Below are 25,693 nucleotides of genomic sequence, written 5' to 3'. Positions count from 1 at the left end.
TCCCCCCCCCACCCCCCGATGCTCTCCGATGCGGTTGCACCGCCGGGGAGGAGGAGAGGAGGAGGAGGAGGAGGAGGAGGAGGAGGAGGAAGGCCGCTCGGACAGACGGGCAGGCGGCGGGGCCGCGGGCGCGCAGCGAGCTCCGGCCGCGCGGTGAGTGGCAACTTCGGGGCCGCGCTCCCCGCCGGCCGCTTCTATCGCTCTATCTCGCTCCTGTTTACGGATCTTTATGCGTTTATTTAATTAATTGATCTCCTCCGCCGATCGGCGCGGTGTGAGGGGCGCGGGGGCTGCGCGGGGGCTGCGCGGAGCGGGGCCGGGGGAGCCGCGGCGTGCCGGGCTGCTCCCCTGCGCCGTGCCCGGCTCCCTCCTCCCGGCTCCGTCGCCATTTCGGGAGCAGGTTTTTTACGGGCAGCCTCCGTCGGGATCGAGCCTGGGCTCCGCGCAGCGCCGGGCAGCGAGGCTTCACCCCCCCGGCCCCCCCCCGGCCCCTTCCCTTTTATTCCTATTTATCGCCCGGGGAGCCCGGGATGCCCCCTGCGCCCAGGTACGCCTGCCGCCCCCCCCCCCCCTTATACATTTAATTTTTTTAATTATTTTTTTTGGGGTGGTGGTGGAGCGGGTGGCGTCCGGCTGCCCGTGCCCCGCTCCCGGATTTCACGCGAAGCACCCCAAAAAGCCCCTCTCCCCCCCCCCCAGCAGGGAGGGCGGGGGGGTACCCCGAAATGGGGCGAGCGCTGCCCGGCCGGGGGGGGGGGGTCCGGAGGGTGCTGGGGGGGCCCCGATGGGCAGCAGCCGGCGGGGCAGAGCCACCCGGAGCCCCCCCGAGCTGGGGGAGGGCCGAGGTGCCCCCCCCGGCCCCGTAAAAGTGCTCCGGGAGTTGAGCGGAGCGGGGCTGGTACTCGCCACCGGGCTGCCATGGAGCCGCGCTCCCGCTCCCCTTCTCCCCTTCCTTTCTCTCCCCCCTCCTCTCTCTCTCTCTTTCTTTTTTTTTTTTTTTTTTTTGAAGAGTTGAAAAGCCTGTTTACTTTTTGTCTTTGATGTCGGGAGGATCTGGTTTTGATTAGATCAATACTCCTTTTTTCTCTTCCCCCCCCCCCCCCCCTTTTTCTTTTTCCCTTTGCAGAGAGGAGGCTCAGAGGATCCCCTGCTGACTTGAGCGAGAGGCAGGCGGAGGCGCAGGCGGCTCCTGCAGGATCTCCGAGCCCCTCTCCCCGCCGGGCTCCGGAGCCATGAGCAGCGCCGTGGTCCTCGCCCACCTCCCAGACCCCAGCAGCAGCTTCAGGGAAGACGCCCCCCGGCCCCCTGTCCCGGGGGAGGAAGGAGAGGCACCATGCCCGCAGCCCGCCAGCTCCTTCCTCGTGAAAAGCCAAAGCTTCAAGGCCATGCCGGTGCCTCCTGCCCCGAGGAGGAATGAGAACGGGCTCGGGGAGCCGGAAGGCAGCGCGTCTCCAGACTCCCCTCTGGCCAGATGGACCAAATCCTTGCATTCCTTGTTGGGAGATCAAGATGGTGCCTATCTTTTTCGGACCTTCTTGGAAAGGGAAAAATGTGTGGATACCTTAGACTTCTGGTTTGCCTGCAATGGCTTCAGGCAGATGGACCTTAAGGATACCAAAACTTTAAGAGTAGCCAAAGCTATATACAAAAGGTACATCGAGAACAACAGCATTGTCTCCAAGCAGCTCAAGCCTGCTACCAAGACCTACATAAGGGATAGCATCAAGAAGCAGCAGATAGATTCTATAATGTTTGATCAGGCACAGACTGAGATTCAGACTGTGATGGAGGAAAATGCTTACCAGATGTTTTTAACTTCTGATATATACCTCGAATATGTAAGGAGTGGAGGAGAGAATCCTGCTTACATGAACAGCAACGGACTGGGGAGCTTAAAAGTTGTCTGTGGCTATCTCCCGACCTTGAATGAAGAAGAGGAATGGAGCTGTGCAGACTTTAAAAACAAAATCCTGCCTTCGGTGGTTGGACTATCCAGCAAGACGTTGAGGGTTACAGCGAACGTCAGAGCTACGGAAGCTATCGAGAACGGCTACAGGTAAGGGAAGCCGTGGGAATCGTGCTCTGTGCTAACTTTGGGGACTTTGAGGCTGCTTTTGGAGAGGCTGGTGGAGCGGCGTGCTGGGCAGCGAGGCCGGGGAAGGCTGGGCTCGCAGGGGACACGGGTGCCTCATGCACCTCCGAGTGTTGTGGAATTCGGGGGGCGTTGGCTTTTTCTTTTTTTTTCCCCTCTCTGCAGAGGGAAAACAAGATACTGTGCTCCTGAGCTCTATTGGCTCTTTCAGTTCTCTTATAGATCAAAAACTTCATAGCAACTATGTCCTCCGGACATACGTTAATTATTGGTTCAACTTTCAAACCTATTAAGCGCAGTAGTAGAGAGGATCACATAGACACATGAATAATGTAACCTACTTGTTCACCAACTTCACCATCAGCCAGCGTTTAACTATGTTGGTTATGTGGGAAGCAATTGTGCGGTCATGGAGCAGGAAATGTATGCACTTACTACATCAAACTGTGCAACTTGCAGAAAATCTTCTTTTATTTTGACTGTGTGTGTGTGATACGCAGCCTCTCTCATCGCGTTCGCGGTTGGTATCATGTCAAAGCCATTTGGGATGGCTGTGAGCCAATGTATACAGAGGGATACTTAAAATTAAGTACTGAAGGTAGTGCAGACATCCCAGGTGTGGAGTAAGAGCAGATCTTTGGTGCTCTCCTCTTGGCTGTGTACTCAGAGCTAAACTTGCAAGATGTGGTTGTGCCTAATGGCAGCTGGAGAGGATGCGTGCGGGTTATGGGATGGCACTTGTGCCCGTGGTAGGGGCACGTCTGCCACCCCGACCCCTTTCTTTTGTTGGAAGCAAAAGAAATGATGATGAGGTGAGGAGATGAGGGTGAGGAGAGCAAGAGCCCTCTCCGAGAGAAGGGGGATGGGGAAGAGAGACTCTGATGAGCAAATGATGAGTTGTATAATCCTCTGAAAATGTATTCTTTCCTCTCCCCACCCTTACCATAAATGTGGCTTGTTGAATCAGGGTTGAGAGGAGAGGGCTCTGCTGGCAGATGTGTGCTCCTGTCTGCTGGACGAGGAGTTTGGGTTTTGCTATGGTAAGTGTTTGACATCTCGTTTACAGGAATTTTGAGAGCGTGTCTGTGATTCATGGACATCAAAGGGCATCGGGCTGCTTTGGGCTGCGCTCTGCCTCGCAGGGGAGGCTGTGCTGGAGTGCTCTCTGCTCCTGCCCTGCAGAGAGCTTCCAGCTGTGCAGGGCTTCCTGGTGCCGAGCAGCTCGAGGGGCTGCGAGCCTGAGCCTCCTCCTGCCCCAGCAGGAGCTGGGAGGGCTCCTCAGGGCTGCAGGGGCGATGCTGTGGGGCCGAGCGAGAGGCGGCTTTGGTCCTTTGCCTCTGCTGGAGGGGTGACAGCCGTCAGCGTGGGTACGGGACAGGAGGGACGCGCCCCGTCCCGCCGTGGCCTCGGGGGCTCTCCTGCTGGGAGCCGTCGCGGGGCGGAGGCGCCGCTTGGCAGCTGGCGTGTGGAGGACGTGGGGTTTGGGGATCCTCGTCTCGTGCCTCTCCGTGTTGCTGCCCGAGCATCTGCTGTTCTGCAGAACCTGGTTTGAACTGCTGCCCTTCGCTTGCTTTCCAGGAGGGGGATGTTGGATGCTTTTATCTTGCAGCCTTTGTTGGTATTCAGAGCTGGAAGGGCTTGGCTGTAATGTTCTAGCAGTGCTGCAGGCCCTGCTGAAAACCCACGCGCTCCTTGTCCGTGAGAGCTCTCGCAGAACTGTGGCTGCTTGCCCGATTAGTGCTGTGGTTTTTTTTTCCTTGTCTTTTTTCCCCTTTTTTTTTGTCCAAGGATTAGTGCAGCTTGCTCCTCACACATCAGATCTACCCTCCCAGGACATGAGGTGGTGCATTTGGCTTTGATCACCTTCTGTTGAATTTCCAGGAGCGTTTGCTCTCCATGGGGCCAAGAGATCTCAATGCAAAGAGAGGGAGGTCAAGCTGAGATGCTTCTCGGTCCCTCCCCGAGCTGTCCGTTTGTGAAGCCACTTGTGCGTGCATGTGCTAGGAGCTGATGAGCATATGGATGGGTTCTCTCTCATCGCTCAGCATTTAGGATTGCATTTAGGATTGGAGCTGGAGCTTACACACAGTCTTTCCTGGTGAGTGGCCAAACCACACCTCCCTCCTAGTATGTGCAACGGAATTAAAGAATTCCTGCTCTCCTCCCCAGTGTGTTACGTTCTGGAAGTGCTGTGCAGGCTCTTTCCACTTGCTTCAGTGGGTTGCGATGTGACCATAGCAGCAAAAGCCGGGCTGAGCGCACCTGATCCCAGGAGCTGAGCAATCTGGGGCCAGCCCAGTGTTTGGTTGGGAGACCACCTGGACATCCCAGGGCACGGAGTCACGGCCAAAAGCATGGCAAGCTGGAGACCACAGAAACCGTGCGAGCTGCAGGACGTTGGCTCCAGCACCAGTAACGGCCAGGAACAGAAGTGAAGTGACAACACGGTGTTTGCGCCTGGCTGCAGAGCAGGCGCGTGCATGCAAATTGCTGCCTATGTATTTGGAGCCCTAATGCAGGAAATATTTTTGACTTAGAGAGCTCTTGTCCTTTAGAGTGGCTGCCCTCCCCTGTATGTTGTGGTGAGGTTAAAAGCGGCCTCCCCACGCCGCCGAGAGCGTTGGACCTGGCCCCATTGTCCAGGAATTCCAGCTATTATTTATATGCGCTTCTAAATTTATCATGCACGAGTTTGTGTACACAGAGCTGGGCTCCTTCCTTTGCAGCCCCGCCGCACAGTGTGTTTTTGTTCAGGCCAAGGTGGACTCATCTGCCTCCCATTAAGCTCTCGGCTCTAACATCAGTGGGGCTGGCCTTGCTCGGGGAAGGCTGGGGCTCGCAGATGGCCTTCTGCCGGCTCCGAGGGCTTCCTGGCCTTTGAAAGAACCCGCCGGTGGAGCTCGTTTTGTGTGAAGTTATTGGAACCGAGTTTGGCTTCAATTATCAAAGTAAATGATGCCATTGTAAAGCTATGCTTCAAGCAGTGTTCTACAATTAGAGCATGGAAGCTGTGATTAACATAGTTTTGTTGAAATACACTTTTTTTTTCACATTTGTGCACGCATTTTTTTTCCTTTTTTTGCCTTTAAACCTGTGATTGCCCCGTGCCGTTTGTCCCAAGAAAATACCTAATGAGATTCAGTTTTGCCTCGAAACGCTCCTTGTAGGCTTTCACTTCTCTGTATAAATCTCTGGTTTGCACTGCCAGAGTGCTTTCATTTCGAAGAAGTGGAGTTTGTCAATTAAAAAAAAAAAAATCCCACTCTGCAACTGCGCCCTCGTAACAGGGGGTAGGACCAAGAGCCCCTGAAAGTTTCATGGCAGGGTCCCGCCTCTGCTGTGCCCACGGCCGAACGCGGCACGTGGAGTTACCCGCTGCGTGTCACCGCATCAGGGTAAGAGTAGTCGCAGAAACATCAGGCACTCTCCTTGGAGCTCCGGAGCAACTGCTACCTGACAGCTGAAAGCACTTTGCATGGGGGTTTGGAGGCTGGGGGGGGGGTGTGTGTGCGCCTGGGCACAGCATCTGTGGCAGGAGCCCACCGCTTTCCCCTGGAATTTAAAACCCTCGCAGGCAACTTGGTGCATCTGGGTGCAATTACTGGAGTAAGGTGGTCGAATTAAAATAAAAATTAAACAGAGAGAACCGGCGGGGGCTGTTTTGCTTGAAGTATGTGGGGATTTCTGGAGGGTGCTGTGGTGAAGGGGGAGCATGGGGGCCTACTTTAAAAAATACGTAGACTTTGGGGATTTTTGTGTCAGTGGGGTTTTGGTAGGTGAAGCAGTGCTGCAGCCTGGTACTGCCTGGGAAGATGAGTTAGTTCTGGCCACTTTCTCTAATTATATCTTCCCAAACGCTGTGCTTGGACACACCTCCTCTCCCTGTGCCGTGTTCATACGGAGCCGCTGCCTCCGCCCCCACCGCAGCTTCTCCAGCAATCGCATCCGCGGGGAGAGCACGGGAACGCAGCCCTCCTGGCTCGGCCTGCGAGAAGCCAGGCCCCTCTGGGCAGGGCAGTGGTCCTGGGCTGGGGAGCATCCTGCTCCACCGAGCCTCATGGAGCATCCTGCTCCACCGAGCCTTGTGGAGCATCCTCTCCGCCAAGCCCCATGGTCCTCGGATGCACTCCTAAGACCCAAGCTGGTTTCAAGTCAAAGTCACGACGAGCTGCACCCTGTGCGCAGTCAGCCCAGCAGCCCCCCGAGGACCCGGGCGGTGTCACGGGGACTCCACGTCCCCCTGAGGCCGAGCAGAAGGCTGCACGTTTTTAGAGGAACTTTTCTGGAGCAGTAGTGGGATAACTTAGCTTTCGCCCACATGTGGAATTAATTCATCTTTGAAGATTTAACTTCTTTCCTGTGGCATTCCTCACTATCTCGTTTTTTGCTGGGTTTTTTTTTGGCTATATATTTTTTAACATCTTGATCTCCTCATCAGAAACGTCTTGGCCTCCCTCGGAAAGGAATGCAGCCCCGGCTGGGCGGAATACCTGCGAGCAGCCCCAGCCCTGCGCCTCATACCAGAGAGGCCCATCAGCTCCCCCATGCTTCCCCCTCCTGTTTTTTTTTTTTGCCTTTTTCATTATTTTTTTTTTAACCTCAGCCTTTGTAAAGCTCCTGTTCTCCCGTGCTGGTGGGGCGTGGATGCATGGCGGTGGGGCAGTGGTGGCTGGATGTTTGTGAGAGCAGAGCAGGGGATGGGCGATGGGGTGGGTAGCGGCAGGAGGGCTCTGCTGCTCCCCATTAGGGCCGCTCTGCTGCTCACTTGCATCCAGCCCCGGCCCCTCCAGCCCCGCCGTGGTGGGGGTGGGGAGCTTGAAAGCCCATTAAAAAACCTGCTGAGCCTGCTGGCACATTCCTTAGGCCCCCAAGTCCTGGGTAAGTGGCCCTAATTATTAAAATCAGCAGTCCTTATCAGATGACAAGGCCCTTTGCTTTGATATACAAACGCGGAAGCTTAACAACCCCATCTTCCCTCGCAGAGGAACAAAATGTGCACCTTAACACGCAGCTTTAGAAGCTCCCTGCGTAATCCCCTTATCGCCTGCCCAAGGTATGGCTATTGATCCCGGCTGGGACCTTGGGGGTGCTGGAGGTGGCCCCCAGCGGGCGCAGGGACGCCCGGTTCCCCCACATGGTGACCCCGCCGTGCCGTCGCCGTGAATTCCTCATGTCTGCTCCTGGGCGCTCAGCTCGAACGCCCCGGTGGGACTTTGGGTTTGCCAAGCCCGTGGTGTCGGTGTCGGTAACCGCTAACGCGAGCCGCTGCCACCTTCCCCCTTCAAAGCGCCGCCCGCAGCACGTCATGCTGGTCCTGCCCTCCCATCCTCCTCTCCCCTCACCCAACCCTAAGCACAAGAAACCCCAGACTGAGGAAGCAGTCGGTTCTCCTTAAAAGTGGGCCGCTTTGTAGTGCGGGGAAGATGGCAGCCCTCTGCGAGGCCAAGGCGGAGGCAGCGGATGGCGGCTCTGGCCATGCTCGCCGTGACACATGGTGGTCCTGCCCCAGCAGTTTTGGGCAGTTCTTTTGTCGCAGGCCGGACCGATACCGTAACTGGTTCTCCCAAAGCGCCCCTAACTCCTGTGTTCAGTGGAGATTGAGGCATTTATCAGCCGGTCCCTCAGCGGCTTGCAGTGGGACTTGAGCTCTGAACTTCTTGATTTTGTGCTTGCTGATGCCAACAGCAGAGCTCCCGTTGGCCTTGGCAGAGCAGCACCAGGCTCTAAGGAGCAAGTCTCTGAAGGTGTCAGAGCGCCCAGGGGTGCTTCGTGGGATTTCGTAAACTGCATGTCCAATGCCAAAAGCAACATCTTTAAGGTTGGTCTTTGGATGCTCTTAGACACTGCCCAGGCAGTGGGTGGCTGGTTGCTCCTCAGGAGCCTGAGCAGCCAGTGTAGGTGGTTCCCAAAAGGAGAGTGCTGCCCTTAAACTCGTGTGTTGTCCTCCAGCCCGAGCCCGACTGGTAACTGGACTCTTGTTTTGCTCATCCCTAGGTCCTTCAAGAGGAACGATCCCGTTAACCCCTACCATGTGAATTCCGGCTATGTCTTTGCCCCCGCAACGAGCGCAAACGACAGTGAAATATCCAGCGATGCCCTGACGGACGACTCCATGTCGATGACGGACAGCAGCGTGTGAGTATCCTGTCCTGCTCGGGCCCTTTGGGACGTGCCATCTGCAGATCTGTGCCGATGCGTGACGGGGACTGGTGGGACCGAGGGTCCTGCCAAACCGGGGCGGCGTAGCAAGGCCTGGCAGCCTCGTGCTTCGTGCTGTCGCCGTAGGCATTGGATGGAGTAAGGTGGTGAACCCCTCTGTTGCCATTGTGCAGCTGCAGCTGAGCAAACGTGTTTTCCCCTGTGCTGGTAGTGCTGCCTAACCCAGGAGCGCATCTCCCTGTGCCTTCTGTCTTAAGGCCAGGCTTCCTTAACTAGTTATCAGTCATCAAAGAGAAGGAGATTGCTTCCTGTAGGAAGTACTTGCTGTAATTAAGGTTCATTGGTAATGTCAGAACGTACATTAATAGGGCCAGTGACCTGAAGGGGCAAATAGCTGCTCATCTAGTGTGGCTGGGGCAGTCTTCAAAGGGCCATTTGAATGGAGCTGCGTGGAGCAGGGCTGAGTGTGTTAGGAGGGTAGGGGTGAGAGGTGGTTTTGTGGCTGAGCCCAGGAACTGCAGGATCTGTGCTTTCCTCCTGGCTCTGCTGAGAAGTGTGCAGCTGGGAGTAAGTTGTGTGACTGTTCTTCCTCAGTTTGCCTTCCCCAGCAGGAGAGAAATGGGGCTTTTGTGTCTGGGGGTAGAAGAGACAGTAGGACTCGCATAGTGCTCTTAAGGACCATTTTCTTCAACTGGATACAAGGCAGATGTTTCCGTTTGTGTTTCATGATCTTCACTTAAGTACAAGTCCTCTAGAAAAACCAACCTGTCACTTAACAGTGCTGTGCTCTGTGTCTCGCCAGTGGAACTTCCCCAGTGCCTCTGTCACTTGTGGCCAGCGATTCCCGTGTACTCCTCAGGGAGATTTGCATTCTGGGTTTTGTAAGTCAGCAGTGCTGCATGATGCTGCACAATGGAAAACAGGATTTACCAAAAATCCTTGATGCATAAACAAAAGCTTTTTTTTTTTTTGCCTTTTTTTTTTTTTTATGCACAAGTGTGTTTTGAACTGATATTATGGAAAAAAATAGTTTGTTGTCCCACTAGATTCCCTTATTGAACAATATTGGCATTAAATAAAAGAGCTGAATCATAGGGTGACTTCTTTATTTCTTCTTACTGGCTCTGGTTGTATGTGATCATGTGTCAACAGAGCATTCATTGGGTTAGTCATTTCTGGACCAGTGTAGGGTCACTTGGGATTCACAGGGCTAGGATTATACCCTCTCTTCACAGCAATGCCAATTGTAGGCCTTATACAGATGAGAGCACTGAGTGAGAAATAAAGTGCATGGTGGATGAAAGGCTTAACTGAATCGCTTTCAGCCCATTGTTAGTCCAGGGGAGCTTAGCGGGGATAAGAGGGTAGCAGCCCGCTTTGAAATTTCCTTGAACAAGTGAATAGGAGCTCCCCATAAAGCAGCGCATGAAAGAAGCCTGCCTGTTTTTTCCTGCCGTAACAATAGCCCGTGCAGGCTGTGAGAGTTTGGGGAAGCTTGGCTGATTAAACTGCCCGCAGCTCCAGGTTGGGGGGCGGCTGGGGGGGCAGCACGGCGGGGCTGGGAGCAGCCCTGCCAAAGGACCGGGTCCTGCTGCGGAGCCAGCTCCCGGGCGTCCCCACGGCCCCGCTCCATCCGCGGGCCGGGGGCGGGCGGGCACCGGGGCGGTTGTGTTTTGGAAGTGGGAGAGGTGAATTGGCACTTCTTGAGGCTCGGCTGAAGTTAAGGCTGATGTAAAACTTCCTTTACGGAGACGGAGGGCTGCTGCCAAGATCGCAGTAAAACACTTGGGATTAGCAGCCGTTCCTGGCACCTGGCTCTGCCGGTTCCTGAAGGCACCGTGCGTGCGATGGGGGCACAAGCCCGCCGTGCTTCTGCAGGCCGTGCCAGGGTGCTCTCCTGCTGCCAGGCTTTGCCACTTTTCAACAGGGGACCCGGTTTTATTCTGTTCCGTCGGCGCGAATGGAAATGAGTTCTTTTGGCTTCTGTTGGTATCGACTGAAGAGCAAAAACTCGTTCTGGAAAAGTCTGTCAGACATAACAGCAAAGTCAGTTTTTTAAAAATATATCTAAACCTCAACTGCACCGGACTTAGGAGAGGTCTCCAAATAATGCACAAGCTGCCTTTTTTTTTTTTTCTGTGTTAGGTGCCAGGGATCAGCCTGTGTGTATATGTTTTGTAATAGCCACAAAGCATCATGCAAATTTATATTTCCATTTCTTGATTGGGGGGGGGGAGAGGAAAGGGGATTTTTTTTTTATTTGCTTATATCTTATTTATGGATTTACTTTGGACACAGGGGAATGCTGCTGAGCAAACTTCAAATATTACCTTATCTTACAAACCAGGCTTTTGATGTTGGCAAGATCAGAGGCTTGTTTCAGAGCCGTTGCCAAATGAAGATGGGAGTGAATGCATATGCGCATGAGTCTGATATTTCAAAGCAGCAGTAAAACTACATTCAGGTTAGGTCAGGCACATCTGAGTCAAAAGGCTAAGATAATTGGCTCGGCTTAAATGGCAGCTGACTGGGTAGAAGACTTCAAACTAGTATTTCCCCCAGAAACAGATTGGCTTAGCCCCAGCCTGGTTAGCTGAAATGTTTATAATTAAACTCTACTATTTAGTGCCTAAACCCTGTAGCTCTTCAGCCCACAGCCTTTAGTAGCCAAGAAGGTGAGTGCAAATGTTTGCTGCTGGAGCATGGGGAGAGGCTGCACCAAGAGGAGCACCTTCTTGCTTGGCGTTGACCCTAAACCCGTGCTCTGTGCTGGAGCCTTTTAGTTTTAAAGGCACTTTCTCCTCATCAGGGGGGCTATTTCAGTGTCGGGGTTTTGCCCCCCACAGTATCTCTTGGCTGTACTCAGCCTGGCTCCAGCTCTACCCGCCTGTCCCTCCTGCAGTAGGTGACCACGTTTTGTTCAGCCCTCCTAATCTGGCATTGTCCGTTCTCCCCCATTTCATGTGGAAGGCCTAGATTTAGAAAGCACTCATCAAACTGGCTATAAAAGTCCCTCCTCATTCTCCAGGCTGACTTTCCCAAGCTGCACTGCCTTCCCATCACAGTGAAATACCTTCTTTTTTTTTTTTTTTCCCTTTAATTCTGCACTTTGTTACAAGTTGTAAAACTCTTCTGACAAGGCAGGGCTGTAAAAGCAGGGAGCAGGAGGCTTGATCTGGGGCTCTGCTGTGCAACCAGGGGAGGTTTAGGGGAAAGGAGCAGCCTTCATAGTGACCTGAACAAGGGCAGATCTTAAATAAAGAGAGGAGCCGCGCTCTTGAGTCGGCTTCTGCAGGGCTTTGCTTTTTCTCCTCCTTTTCAAGCCACTCTGCCTGGCTGGGCTGCGGGAGCAGCACAAGTCCCCACTCCTGCTCCGTATCTCATGGACCATCCCTTTGGGCAGAGGTGGTCCCGCAGTGCAGGGAACATGGGGACACCCCGCAAGGAGAGCTGCACCCAGCCTGGTACAAGGGCTGGGGACAGCATCTCCTGCTGGCAGACCCAGGGGGAGGGAGGTGGGGAGCTCCCCCTTGTCCCTTGGTCGTGTCCTTGGGTGCCTCGTGCTGAGCACAGACCCTCAGCATCCCCCCGGCGTGCCCCGTCTGGCCCCTGGGACTGCCACCGAGGGAGGGCACCTCCTCTGTCATTGACTGTGCTAACGGGATTAGACCTTTATGTATGTGTGCATGTAATGTGCTCATGCTGGCGGTTTTACTTACCTTTAAAATCTCTATTTTACTCATTATTCTGTGTACTGAAGGTCTTCCCTAAGAGACCTTTATCTCAGTAAGCCTCAGTGAACAGATGCTTCTCTGAAGGTGCAGCTCATTTGGCTTTCACTCAAGATTTGCTCTCCCCCGTCCTTCCCCCAGCCTAATGCAAGCAATGTCAGGTGCCCCGCGCACGGGGCAGAAACACTCGGGGGCCACCAGCGGCTGCGGTTGGTGGCCATGGCCAGCTGCCCCCCCCCAAGGCGCTCCGCAGCCCCGTGTTGTGCAACGGGCACAAGTAGCTCCTTCCACTCGGAGCGTAATGCACGCTCACGGGCTGCGTCTGCAGGAGCCTGGTGATCCTCTTGTGGCATCACGGACTGTTCGTGGGCTCCCAGCGCGCTCGCGCTCATTATCAAGATTTTTCCAAGTTCATGAAGATGAATTTGTTCTGCTCTTTCACTCTGGGCTTTGCGACTTAGTCTTGCCCATTAAAACAGTCGCTCGTTAATAGCGACTGAAGGATTAGCTGAGCTCTTCGTGAAGGCCTGAGACAGGGCGCTTCAAACCAGGAGTGTGGAGTGGCAAGATCTAGCCATCCGCCTCCGGAGAAGGGACCCGGCACCCCGGGATGGCGTTCCCTCGTGTGGTGGCTCTGGCCGTGCACCCGAAACGTGTCGCACCACCAGCGCAGCCTGCGCACGCAGGGCTGCCGCTGCCTGCTCGGCCGCCACAGCTTTCTGCTGGGCAGGAGCTGTTCTGGAGATGAGTAAGGTGTGGGGGCAGAGGGATGAAAGGGACTGGGCCGGAGATCAAGGTTATTCAGCGAGTCTGAGGGAAGGGGTGGCATCAGACATTCAGGATTTCCAGGCACGCTCTTCCGGTTGTCCCCGCTGTCTGCGGAAGGCCCTTTAATCCTAACCGAGGTGGTTTTTTTTTTGCGTGGCCAGATGAGAACGCCCCGCGTTGCCTTGAGCAGGCCGTGCAGTGCTCTGTTGGCACCCGTGCTCCTCTCCCAGCCTCTCCTCGTGGCTTCCTGGCGATGAGGGGAGCGATGTTGTGCTGAAGGGCACGGCCCGCATTTGCTCGCACCTCGCCAGCCTGTGCTGGCCAGCCTCAGGGCAGGGGAAACATCTCGGAGCCTCAGTAGGGCTGGAGGTGGGGAGCAGCCCTTTGGTGGCCATCCATCTTCAGCCTCCTTCTTGTTTCCGTAGTGCCGATGTCCCATGGGGTGGTTTAGGGCTAGAAGAAAGTTGTGGCCTCAGCTTAATTTGGTGGTGAAAACTGCAACAAAGCTGAAGGGCAAAAGCTTCAGCCTATCAGTGGAAGGGCCTTTCAGGGAGATGCCTCAGAAGTGAAGCTAATGGGATCTTCGGGGCGTCTTCTCAGGTGGAGTTGCCTTCAGCTTGCTGCTCAGCTTTTACTTAGTTACTGCTCAGCCGTGCCTATGGTGACACAGCCCCTTCCCGAGCCGCCAGATGCTGGAGGCTTATCCTGGCCTCAGGTGACATCCAGGGCACTCGGGACAGCTGGGAACACGGGCCTGTAGCATGCCCAGGGTATTTTAGGGCCGATGGAGAACTGGCTTGGTTAGAGCACGGGGTGATTGCGTGGAAGCCAGGCTGATCTGCCATGCCATGCCTCCAAGAGCCCCAGCTGACGGTGACCTCTCTTCCGTGTGCAGAGATGGGATCCCCCCGTACAGAATCGGGAGCAAGAAGCAGCTCCAGAGGGAGATGCATCGGAGCGTTAAGGCCAACGGTCAAGTTTCTCTACCTCATTTTCCGGTAAGTTCAGGTGGGAGCTGCAGGGCCTGGGACAAACCCCCTGGGACCGTCGGTACACCTGGAGGGATGGGAGCAGGGGAGGGGCGCGTTTCCATCCTTACCCGGTGCCAGAGCTTTTCAGGAGAGATCTTGCTCAGCGTCAGGCAGGAGCCGTGTGCTTTCAGCATCCTGCCAGAAACCTGCTTATGCACAGTCACATCTGGTCATCGCCTGAAAGCCAGGTGCTAATTAGAGCTCTTCCATGGCACTGAATTTGCCCTCCTGGTCTCAATTCAAGCATGGATGCTCTGGTGGGGTCCGGCAGAGCATTGGCTGCAGGTGCAGGAGCCGGGCACCACCTTGACACCTCCTCGGTGCCGCACAGACCAGGGTTTGCCTTGCGCGCGTTGCTTGCAGCCTTCAAAAGCACACCATGTGTAAGCTGGCAGGAAGGAGGCTCTCCCGAAAGAGAAACATTTGCAGCAAATATGTGCCTTCAGAACTCTCGCTGCCTTGCTTTGAGGGGGTCCAGTTCGTGGGGTTGCCTTGCTCTTGAAAATTAACTCGCTGACTTGCTAATTCAGTTGACTCGCAGGCTCCTGATTCCTGCAGTGAATAAACTGTTTACACAGACAAGTATAAACTTATCTTGTCTTGAGATTAATATGCTAAAATTCCTCTTTCTGCTGTCTTAAGCAGCAGGAAATCATAGATGATATTTCTGGTGGAGGGGGGTGGTTTATGTGGTTTTTCTTTTTGGTATTTTTTTCCCTTCCTCCATAAAGAAAGTTCTATAGCCTGAGCTTGTAAATTAGATTATTTTGTCCCAGGGCGTGCAAATCGACTTTCTCTGTAAGGCAGTGCTTTGATCAGGGACTGAATAGAGCCAGCTTGTGTAAGAGTGACAATTTCCAGCAGAGTGGCCTTTTTCTACCCTCACATCATTTCTGGAGCTAAGTGGTTGCCGGAGAGAGGCCCCACCTCATCTGGTGGGTAGTATGTGAAAGAGTTGGCAGTTCAGCTTTCTGCTTTCAACAAAAAAAAAAAAAAGGAAAGAGTGAAAGTAGGGGTGAGGGGGAGTGGAGTGGGGGTGCGTGGGGATGGCAGGAAGGAGGGGAGAGTCAGGTGGGTGCTTTCTTTTTCCATTTTTTTTCCCCCCCATTTCCCTACCATGTTTGCTGCTTTTGGCAGAAATTCTCGTTTTGCCTTTTTATATTCTGCACTTGATTTGGAGATGTTCCCTTTTTCCCTTGATAGATCTGCTTGAGGCAGCCAAGCTCAGCAGTGTAGCACTGCTAGCCTGCAGCAGCTTTCTTCATTTTCTGTACAAAGAGATGGAGGGGGGGGAAGAGATCTAGGACACTGTTGAGACAACACTACCTCAAAGGTGCCCAGTGTGTAGCCAGGAAATAAATTACCAGTACTTCTCTGATCTGCAACCGTTTGACTTCTTTTTTTTTTTTCTTTCCCTTTTTCTCCCCCATCTTATTTTTTTTAATTTCCAACTCCTTTCTGTTTATACTCACTTTATTCCTTGAGTTAAAGTCTCTCCCTCCCACCTCAGAGGTTTTTTTTTTTGTTTTTTTTTTTGATGTTTGACAACAGTCTTTGAAGATTTTCTACTTCAGAGTAGCTACTGATGGGCTGGTTGTACTACAGAGAGAACAAGCGGGGGTTCCTCAGAGTGCGACCAACTGCTCCTGCCGAAGGCAAACGCTGGTGGGGAGGATGTCACTCCATGAGGCCACAGCACTAGCTCATAAAAATCCGGAGCAGACCATGCCTAGTTGCGGTCGTCTTTTCATCCAAACATGGATACACAACAAGCGTAGCGGGGCCGGCGATGCTGCTCCGGCTAAGCGCCCGCGCCCCGCGCCGCCCGCTAACCATGCCTTGTGCCTTCTGTCCCCGCTCCTTGTAGAGGACCCACCGGCTTCCCAAGGAGATGACCCCGGTGGAGCCGGCTGCCTTCGCTGCGGAGCTCATTTCCCGGCTGGAGAAGCTGAAGCAGGAGCAAGAAACCATGGACAGTCTGGAGGAGAGGCTGCAGCAAATCAAGGAGGTAGGAGGATTAACCGAGCAGAGATCCCGCATGCCGCTGGGCTGGGGGGGCAGCGGGGCCGTATCCTGCCTGCTCTGAGGGCACAGGGAGGAGCGCGGCTCCTGTGGGATGGCTCTGTAGTGGGCAAGCTGGGGGGGGATGTCCCAGCTTGTGTCTCACTGACTCCCCGACCTCTTGCATTTATCCCCCACCAATGCTTCACCTCCAGGACGAGGAGAAAGAGGGCTCGGAGCTCCCTGCCAGCCTGCAGAGCAGTCGGGAGATGGCGAACCCCCAGCACCCGCAGCACCCGCTCTCGCTCCTACCGTCTGGCAGCTACGAGGAGGACCCCCAGGCCATCCTGGACGAGCACCTCTCCCGCGTGCTGAAGACCCCCGGCTGCCAGTCTCCCGGCATGGGCCGGCACAGCCCCCGTGCCCGCTCCCCTGATCGCCTGCCAGGAGGCAAGCTGCAGCCCGGTGTGGCCTCGCCGGCCGCCTGCACCCTCCTGGGTAAGGGATTTATCACCAAGCAGACCACCAAGCACGTCCACCACCACTACATCCACCACCACGCCGTACCCAAGACGAAGGAGCAGATCGAGGCGGAGGCGGCTCAGCGGGCGCAGTGCTGCTGCCCAGCAGGCAGCGACTACTACTGCTTCTCCAAGTGCAAGGGCCACCTGAAAGGCACAGACCCACCTCTCCCTCCGCTGGAGCCCTTCGGGTAAGCCGCGAGCCTTTCTCCATCACACCCACACAAAAATCACCAGCCCATCCTCCTCCCGCAGTGGGATCGCTTGGGAAAACCACAGGGGGCTGGGTGGGTTGTGGTCGGTGCTGCCTGGGGTGCGTGGGGCAGCGCAGGCGACTAACCATGGGCTCGTGTCCCCTTCTCGCCACCAGCAGGACGGGCACGCTGACCAAGAGGCCAGGCAGAGGAGCGGAGAGCGTCGCCCTGCCGGCTGGGGACGGGGGGCTGCCCGGCCCCGGTGGGGTGCAGCTACCTGGCGGTGAGGCGGACCGGGCGCAGAACGTCTGGCAGTGGATGCTGGAGAGTGAGAGACAAAATAAGCACAAGCCCCATAGGTAAATACGCAGCTGTCTACAGCAATATCGCTCCCGGTAAATATTTATATATTACATGGGCTGTCTATTTTTACAATCGCTAAAAACAAATGAGACTCTTTGCTCCTCCGGTTTAATATAAAAGCTGTTCCGCAGAACCAGAAAAACCACAAAAATGTCATGTTTTTGGCAATAAACCTCCTTTCATGTTATGACAGACTTTTGAGAGGGAGCGAGCAGAATAGGAGCTGCTATTAAAGTCATATTTTCCAGCTTTTCTAACCCGACTTCTTCCCCTCCCCAAGCACACAAAGCACAAAGAAGGCCTACAGCTCCGACTTTGCCAAGGGGGCCCCCGGCGAGCGCCCCGGCCGCCACCACCCCTGGGGGACCGGCAGCCACCCGCGCGGGGTGCAGCCCGCCCACCCCTTCGTCCAGGACCCCACCATGCCCCCGCTCACACCGCCCAACACCCTCGCCCAGTTGGAGGAAGCGTGTCGCCGGCTCGCCGAAGTCTCCAAGCCTCAGAAGCAACGGTAACGGCGGCAGGAGGGACGGGGTGGCCCCAGCTGGGTTTGGTGCTGGGATTTGGGGAGCAGTAGGGGTTTGCCCGGGGTAGGAGCCTCAGCCAGGGCCATTTGCTGGGTGCTGGTTGTGCTTTTCTTCACCCGAGTGGAGGCTGAGCGCTGGCAAGGCTGTAGCAGGCGTGTGCGAATGCGTGGACGGTGTCTTCCTTGCGGTGTAGGTAGAGGTCCAGATCAGGAATGGGGCCGGACCATGGGGATGCATGACGGCACAGCTTGGCCAAGCCCCAAGGATGAGCCTCCTTATTCCAACCCCACCCTACCCCGGCACAAATAGTTTGAATCCTAGGCTATTACTTCCACTCTTTTGATGGCTGTAATTTGCCCATTTTTCCTCTGGGCCGGACTCCAGCTACATACCAAGTGGAGAATTGGACTGGTTATCATTCATTTGGGTATGGAAGGATCATTAGCCCACAGCATTTTTAATTCTTCCTTTGATTGTTTACAACATATGAGGGTTGATACAAAGAGCGAACTTAACGACCCACAGGAGATTTCAATTAAGAAGGCTGTATTTCAACAATTTTTAAAAGATCTTTTTTTTTTTTTTTTATTTCCTCTCCCCCATTTGTTCCCCCCAACTTCAGATGTTCAACCTCAAATCAGCAGAGGGATCGAAACCACTCAGCTGCTGTTCAGGGGGGAAACACCCCATTTTGCAATGCAAGTCTAACGACAGAAGAGTGAGTATTGCACATGGATAAAAGGATTGGGAAATATATATATCATAATAATTTTATTTTCATTAAATGGATTGTGCTTTGAAAAGAGAGGAAATTTTTATATCTGAAGTTTTAGTCTTTCAAACATTCTTCTTAAAGAAAGAACAAAACATTTTCAAATCTTGTCTCTGGCTCTTTTTAACTTGCATTCCTGTAAAGTGGACAAAGATTGGATTAGTCTAATTACAGGATGGTTCTTTTAACAAGAAATCTGCTACAGAGAGGTCTAAAATGGCCTAAATAATTAAAGTTTTCTTTCTTACCCTCTTCATCTTAAGCAATGAGTAATGTTTGAAGTCCAGACTGAGCCACCTGACTAGAGCCTTTCATTTTTAATTGGTTGACCTTAAGTCCACCAGCTGTCTTTGCTAGCAGCTTTTTTTCTGAAGCCACTCTACAAAGACTTAGAACAAATTAGGAAGACTAAATTACTGCGGACTAACACTTTGTGACCTTTTGACATGCCAAGTGTACATTGCCTCAGAAGCAGTTGTAGATTTGGCTGCATGGCATTCACCAGAGCGTTGCCATTTTGCTGTGTAATATTGTTTTAATTATTCTTTAAGAAGAGTTCCTTATTTCAAATGACAAGATCCGGTTAATTTTATCCTTGCTGTTCATGAGTAAAAAAAATAAGATCACCTGTGTACTTCAGGTGAAATAGTCTTGGAGTAATTTTACTGTTAGCTGTTGCTGGTTGCAGGTAGATTTGTGCATGAGAAAGAAGTCTGTCAGATGCTTTGTGTGAAGGTAGATGAAATGAATCTTTTAAAATCAGACACGTACAGTGCTTGGGCCTGGCAGGTACTTAGCCTATGGTGAGCCCTGTGCACGCTCATCCGGACCTTGGTCCTGATTTTACAGCAAGTTCCTAACCTCAGTTCTCCCAGCCACAGACTGGGACTGAGTCTCTGCTGCTCAGATGCACCCTGAGGCTGGGCGCTTTGTGATGCTGATATTTCCACCATCAAAGCAACCAGGAGCTGCTGTCAGAGCCCAGCATCCCACAGGGCTAAGTGCTGTGCAAACACAGCATGACAAATTCACCTCGAGTACAGGAATATCTGACTTTCAGGTCACACCCACTGTATTTCTGACCAGCATTACGTGTAGACTGAGTGCAGTGAAACTGCTTGTTCTCAAGTGGAAAAATAGAGTTTTTGTGTGTGTTGTTTTTGTTTTACAGTCACAAAGAGCCAAAGAAACTCCCGGTTGTTCACACCTCTCAGTCTAGTGAGTTGGTTGTCACCTATTTTTTTTGCGGAGAAGAAATTCCCTACAGGAGAATGTTAAAGGCCCAGAGCCTGACACTTGGGCACTTTAAAGAGCAGCTGAGCAAAAAGGGAAATTATAGGTAAGAATCTTTGTCATTTGTTTGTTCTTTCATGTACTGAAATAAGACAAAAGAATCAGCAGATATTTTTGCAGATCTGCCCACAGCAACACATTTACATCACCTTTTGGAGCCTGTAGCTTTTCTATTCTTACTCTCTTCCCACTCAAACCAAGAGCAGCTTGGAGATGGAGCAATGGGACAAGCTGCACTCCCTGAGCAGCAGCTTGGCTACTGGGCCACCTCCTCTCCTTCTCCATCCCCTGCCTCTTTCCGAGTTGCATAAACATGCAGGCTGGCAAGCCTCATGCTACAGCTCTTGTCCAAAAAGCTGGATACCAGGTGAATACCTCACCTTGCAGCGAGGGCCTGGAGCCCCTAGAGTGGGGTGGGCTGTGGGGTGCACTTTACAAACCAGAGGTGTCAATGTTCATACGGCTCTGTCCTCCTGTTGCTACTGTAATTTTTTGTGTGTTTGTAAAATGGGCACAAGGCCACCTCTGTCCCACAGCTCCTGGGGTGTGTTTGAATAGTGTTGCTGTAAATCCAGTGAGTGGAAGGCTGGGATACTGCATCTGAGCGGACATGTAGCTGAGGTGCAAGCCAGTTTGTTTCAGCTCGTCAAAAACCTTTTCTCTTTGTTAGGGGGGAAAAAACACTGCCCTGTAGGGAAAAATCCACCATTGATACTGGGTTTTTCCTCAGACACCACCAGCGAACCCTGCGTGTCTGGTTTCCAGGGCCCAGTTTAGCCAGTTTGCTCCTTCCTTGCTCTTGTTCCCATGGCAGTATCTTTGTCGGCTGTTTTTGCTGTAATCTCCCACTGGATTTGGGTGCTAGTGGGATCATCTGTCTGCCACTTCTTGTACAGGCTGTGCAGGGGGGGTGAAGGTCCAGCTTTAAGGTTTGAATTTGCACTGAATTTGGCACTTCTTCAAAGAGCCAGGCAGCCTGCCCTGTAACTGGCAGCTTCGGATTTAACCTCCAAATGGTCATTTTGTTTTGTTAAGAGGCCTTTCCAGCTGGTGCACCATCACTGGCTTGCCTTTAGCTTTGGAAACTCCACATATGCGGCTCAGAAATCACCCTGGGGCGCTCTCAGGCTGGGAGGGTGCTGAGCTGTGGGTCTGTCTCTGGATGCTGCCCAGTGGGGCTGGGGCTGAAATATTGCCAATCCTGCCCCCCAGTCATCTTTGCAGCCCGCCCAGCTGCCATCAGATGGCAGCAACCTGCAAGTACACCCAACCTGGACAACCTCCAGGGTAGGTGCTGGTGTCTCTTGCACCCCTTCACCACTTCCCAGCTCGTACAGTCTCTCATGGCCCTCCGTATAGTTCCTCTTGCTACAGCCATGGATGCAGCCCCATGACCCAGTTGCAGACCAGCTTGCTCAGCCTCGCCCTGGTTTGCTGCTGCTCTGTTCCTTGTGGCTGTAGTACCCTGCTACCCCCCTGCCCCCCCCCCCCCCCAAAAAAAAAAAACTTTTTTAATTTTTTTGGTGCGTTTGTTTTCCGTGACAATTTTTGTACGATGACTGAGTGCTGGAGTAGGATCCTAGAACCTCTGTGGCCTGAAAGCCCCTCCAGGTGCAATTATTTGTGCCTTGTCAGACTGTAATTACTTTAGAAAATGTTTTTAAGTGACTGACAAGGATGAAACAATGTTTTGCTTAGATCTCACCCCTTTACACCTGGGTAAAGACAATACTGAAATTTATAAAAGGAACTTGGGTACATGCCCAGTATTTTATCTTGCACAGACACAAGGTGAAACTAATTACACAAATGTGTGTACCTCCAGGGAATCATTTTGATCTAAGCTTTGACTTTTGGCTGGACTTTGAGTGAAACTGCGGGTGACCTTCAGGGAAGAGGGCCGCAGTGCCCAGAGTAGCGTGTGTGTTACGGGGAGGCACTAACTAGGCTGCTTTGGTCACATCTGGCATTGATTTCTTTTTAAGGCACATTTAATAAGCATGTCTTTGAAGCCTTTGCCTTTCATTTAATGCACAAAGACATGCATAAATGCTCGACTCTCCAAATTCTTTATTGATTGAATCAGTTTGTGAGGCGGGTACCTCAGGCCCTGTCACTGCTCCTCCTCGAAGCCGAGGCCTGCGCCCGCTGGGCCATGGGGCAGCCCCGCAAAAAATTGCTGCTTTGCCCCCCACAACCCCCCCCCCCCAAAAAAAAAGAAGGAATTAAGCAGTGATTTAATACTGATGGCGTTAACAAAAAACAAACACACACACACAAAAAAACTGGGTGGTGTCGGGTAATCTTAACATGGCAGTGGTTCAAAACAGAGCTGTAACACCAGGCCTGCTCGGCTCTATTGGTGCCAGATGTCCAAAAAAAAAAAAAAAAAGAAAAGCAAGGCTTGCCACATAAAATATGTTTCAATGGAAAGCCCATTTCTGAGCAAATAAGAGCAGAGCGACTTGTTTGAAGATGTTGTGGGGGAGGATTTTGCTTTGCCTCCTCTTTTTTTTTTTTTCCCCCTTTTTTCTGTGAAATAAGGTTGTAATTATGTAAAAGGTCATAGCGTGTTTTCTCAAATAAAAATTTTGTAAACACAGCCAGCATTTCAGCTCGTGGAGGAAGTTATTGGGAAGAACGGCTGTTATCTGGAGAGGGGCGGAGAAGGGGAAAGGAAAGAGAAAGTTCTTTGTAATTCATTCAAACTTTCCTTGTTTTTTTGGTTTTGTTTCAAGCCTGCTGGCCTGGGGAATTGTGGCCTTGACCTGCAGCATTAACGGTGGTGGGAGTTGTGCCATTGCCTTCAGTGAGCGCAGGCTGTGAGGAACTTAAATAATGTGTTTTCCTTGCTGAACCTTTAAAGACACAACATGTGTCAATTCAGCTTGGACTGACTTTACAAAAATAAATCCTAAACATACCTTGACTAAATGTAGCTGCTTCAATCTCTGTAAGCAAAAAGCCAGCTTTTATCCCCCTACCAAAATAATTTTAACTTACCCTAAAAATAAATAGATATGAAAGTCATCTTTACTGTGTATTTTAAAAATGCGTAATAGAACATTCCCTACTTAAAAACAAAATTCTAATAGCCTGCCCTGGCCTTTTCAGTTTTACCAGTAAGAGTAAGTTTAATTTGCTCTCCTTTTTTGAAAATCTCACCTAGCAAACATCTGCTAACCCCAGTTGTCTGGAAACTACAGGGGAGGGGTGTGGGAAGTGTTTTTTTGGTGTTTTTTTTTTTTTGGTAATTCTGATGAAGGTTTTTCCATTTCTGGTGATCAGATGGGAAAGCACTTTTCCAAGAGAGCAAGGGAGCAGGCATGTCCGAGGAGGTGTGCGGTGGCAGACGGACAGGCTCCCTAAATGCTACCCCTCTGAATGGAAGCCCTTCATTTGTGCATATGCAATTAAGCAGCCTTAGAGGGAAGAAAGCTAGAAACGGGATAAAAGGAACCTTTAATCAAGAAGCTGAACGGTCTAATTCAGGATAATAGAGGGGTCCTTACTGTTTGACACAGGAGGGGTGGGGGGTGTTTTTTGTCTCTGGGAGCATTGGCTTCATGATCTAACGACCCAAAGCAAAAGAGAAGGAATGCAGGACACTGCTACTTGACCTTCTGGTGTCACATCTTGCAAGCTAGACCGGGGTTGCTCTTTGCATGTGACCGCTAGGAAGCATCAGGAAACAAATACAGTAGTTTCTGTCATTTAAAATGGATATGTGAATTAGGCACTTTGTTGTTTCTAATGGGGAGCTCCCAGTTTTTCTGTAGCAGTGCCACAGAGTTTCAGCTGCTGCTTTGCAGGAAGCTGGGCAGGCTTTCTTTTAATCCATCTGTATGCCTAAAAAGCCTCTCCTTTTAATAACAGTTGCTAATTTTAATGTTGGGACTAGGCTTTGAAACAAGAAAACACATGAAAGAAAGGAGGTGGGGAGAGAGGGGAACCTTAAGAATGCCTTGCTTTGAAATTGTATTTATTTATTTTTTAAATAAGATATTTGACCAGAAATCACCGTGCTTTCTAATTTTCCTTACTGCTAAGGATACCCACTGCCAACGCGTGTAATTTACTCACAGTGCTGTAGAAGCTGCTGTCACTGCTGAGGAGCGTGCTCAGCCTCGCTCCCTCTGTCCCATCGCTGTCCCCGCTTACATCCCTGCAGAGCCGGGGACGCTTTCATGTTGCTGGACCTGACCTGCCCTGAGGTTTTCCTGGCCACGCTGGGAGCTGGAGGAGCGTCCTAGGAGGGAGAGATTGAAAATGTTGTGGTTTAAAGAGCTGCCAAAGCATCCTTTACTTTACCTTTTGATTTTTAACTGTGTTTTAATTCTCCTCACCACAGATACTACTTCAAAAAAGCAAGCGACGAGTTTGACTGTGGTGCAGTGTTTGAAGAGATTTGGGAAGATGAAACAATTCTGCCCATGTACGAAGGAAGGATTCTTGGGAAAGTAGAAAGGATCGATTGATGGCATCTGTGTTTCTTAAGAAAATTTAAGCTAGAAAAGTCTTTGGACACACAACAGTAGTGATGACAAGGAAAAAAAAACTCTGAAGGAAAGTTTTGAACCAATGAAGAAAAAAAAGTGAAGTCTCTGAAGACTTTGCTGAATTAGCCTTAGAGGAAAAAAATGGCATTTATTATTCATGAGTTGGGTACTGAGATGATAAAAACCCTGAACTATTTATTAAAAACATGACCACTGTTGGCTATTGGAGATGCAGACTGTGTTTGAGAGACTTCCATACATAATATATGATTTCCCGGGGATCTGAAATCTATGGACTAAGAGAAACTATGTATAGCTTACCTTAACAGTAATCCTTATTGATATTTATTGAACAGTCTGTTTTCCCTTATGTCCAGTTTTTGGATATGCTGCTTTAACAATGGAGAAGAGAGGGGCTGGGAAGTAGGGTGATGGGAGGAAGGATTATTTTATTTTTTTATATTGTTCCCACTATCTAAAATTTAGGAGTATGCCCAGGAGCGCATTCATGATTTTTTTGAAGGGGGAGGAGGGAAGGACCGATATTGTGCCCAATATTTCTCCAAGTGAAGATAAAACTTTTCTAAAGGAATAATAATAATAATAATAAAAAGAAATAAAAATACTGTCCTACCATCCATCTAGAGACCGGTGCATTTTAATCTATGCTGCTCTAATTTGAAATAAAGGTCTTAAGCATTAAATATGTTAGATGCAATATAACACCAAAAACTTGCTATTTCGTCCATGGATTTCTGTGGTATGAGGTTTTTGCTTTGCTGCTGTCAGTGTTGAGGGTGCCGTGTGGTGTCCAGTGCCTATCTTGGTCGAGGTGAGCTAGAGCAAAACCCCAGTGTGGAAGAGCTGTAGAAGGAGCCATCCAGTTCCCATTTCCATACTTAACACACCAAAAGGACACATTGCTAAAGCCAGGTTAAAAACCCGTATGTATTCCACACAGCTAGCTAATTTCTTAGCCATTCTACTTCAATGTTAGCACAACTTATATTTAAACGACATGTAACTATGATGAGGAGTATTTTCAGATCGTTGTGGAGCGTGTGATTAGTTGTGTCGTGGTTTTTGGTGGTGGTTTTTTTTTTTTTTTGCCTTACCCTCACAACACCCATTGAAGCCAATGGGAGGTGTCAGCGAAGGCTCTCTGCAACCCTTTGGAAAGCTTCGTGTGTGTGTGCGTGGGTGTTAGGACAGAGCGACCCTTTCCCGAGGAAGACCTTGCATTTCTACAGTTGGGTTTTGTGTTGATTAAGTTAATCTGTGCATTCTGTTTGCCATTGCTACTTCGTGTAAGTCTGTATATATTGTAGAAAATGTATGGTGAAAATATTAATACACTATCTCTAGTGTTGTTTAAATTTAATCAGTACAGTACCTGTGCCTGCATGGTGTTACTAGGCCATGCGTCGCCCTATATTCAGGGTTCAAGCTTTCCCTTGTTTGTTTAAGGGGTTTATGTATAAATATATTTTATGCCTTTTATTACAAGTCCTGTACTCATGACTTTTGCCATGGCATTTTGTTCTACTTATACTGTAAATTATGCATTATAAAGAGTTTCATTTAAAAAAAAATTACTTGGTACAATAATTATTGTAATTAAGAGATGTAGCCTTTATTAAAATTTTATATTTTTCAAATTAATATTGTCTGACTTCTTTTTTTTCCACCCCTAATGTCTTAAAAGGTTTCTTCTCATGTGTGGTGGTAGCTGAGAACAGTAG

The 25,693-nt window shown here is 51.2% G+C and overlaps 1 protein-coding gene and 1 long non-coding RNA gene across 4 annotated transcripts in view; one reads left to right on the top strand and one right to left on the bottom strand.

The window, feature by feature from the left end:
• Positions 1–25,613, top strand: AXIN2 (axin 2). 2 transcript variants are annotated; one of them, XM_080560600.1, is made up of 11 exons: positions 1–153; positions 1,127–2,056; positions 8,087–8,227; positions 13,646–13,748; positions 15,649–15,789; positions 15,998–16,494; positions 16,677–16,856; positions 17,141–17,371; positions 18,010–18,105; positions 19,331–19,498; positions 23,804–25,613. In XM_080560600.1, exons 2-11 carry the CDS (start codon positions 1,233–1,235, stop codon positions 23,928–23,930), a joined length of 2,508 nt encoding a protein of 835 aa, XP_080416726.1. In that variant the 5' UTR covers positions 1–153; positions 1,127–1,232; the 3' UTR covers positions 23,931–25,613. The 2 variants fall into 2 exon arrangements, with proteins under 2 accessions (XP_080416726.1, XP_080416725.1); XM_080560599.1 differs by having other exon boundaries at positions 16,674–16,856.
• LOC308179863 overlaps positions 18,112–25,693 on the bottom strand; it is a 90,551-nt gene continuing 82,969 nt past the window's right edge. For both annotated transcript variants that reach the window (XR_013940641.1, XR_013940642.1), the window contains 2 exons: positions 23,536–23,701; positions 18,112–18,295 (listed from right to left, as the gene is read on the bottom strand). This is a non-coding gene — a long non-coding RNA (uncharacterized lncRNA). The remainder of the gene's footprint in view (positions 18,296–23,535; positions 23,702–25,693) is intronic.

Source organism: Anser brachyrhynchus, assembly GCF_964034855.1.
Source record: "Anser brachyrhynchus genome assembly, chromosome: 18".
NCBI classification, from domain to species: domain Eukaryota; kingdom Metazoa; phylum Chordata; class Aves; order Anseriformes; family Anatidae; genus Anser; species Anser brachyrhynchus.
Note: the sequence above shows the minus strand (reverse complement) of the source record. Positions and strands in the feature narration are given on the sequence as shown.

What these genes read in the sequence shown, in the direction of transcription:
- AXIN2 (XM_080560599.1), top strand. Translation starts at nt 1,233, where the DNA reads ATGAGCAGCGCCGTGGTCCTCGCCCACCTCCCAGACCCCAGCAGCAGC. An exon ending in TCGATGACGGACAGCAGCGT is followed by an intron (nt 8,228 to 13,645) that starts GTGAGTATCCTG and finishes TTCCGTGTGCAG; the next exon opens with AGATGGGATCCCCCCGTACA. An exon ending in GGCTGCAGCAAATCAAGGAG is followed by an intron (nt 15,790 to 15,997) that starts GTAGGAGGATTA and finishes CTTCACCTCCAG; the next exon opens with GACGAGGAGAAAGAGGGCTC.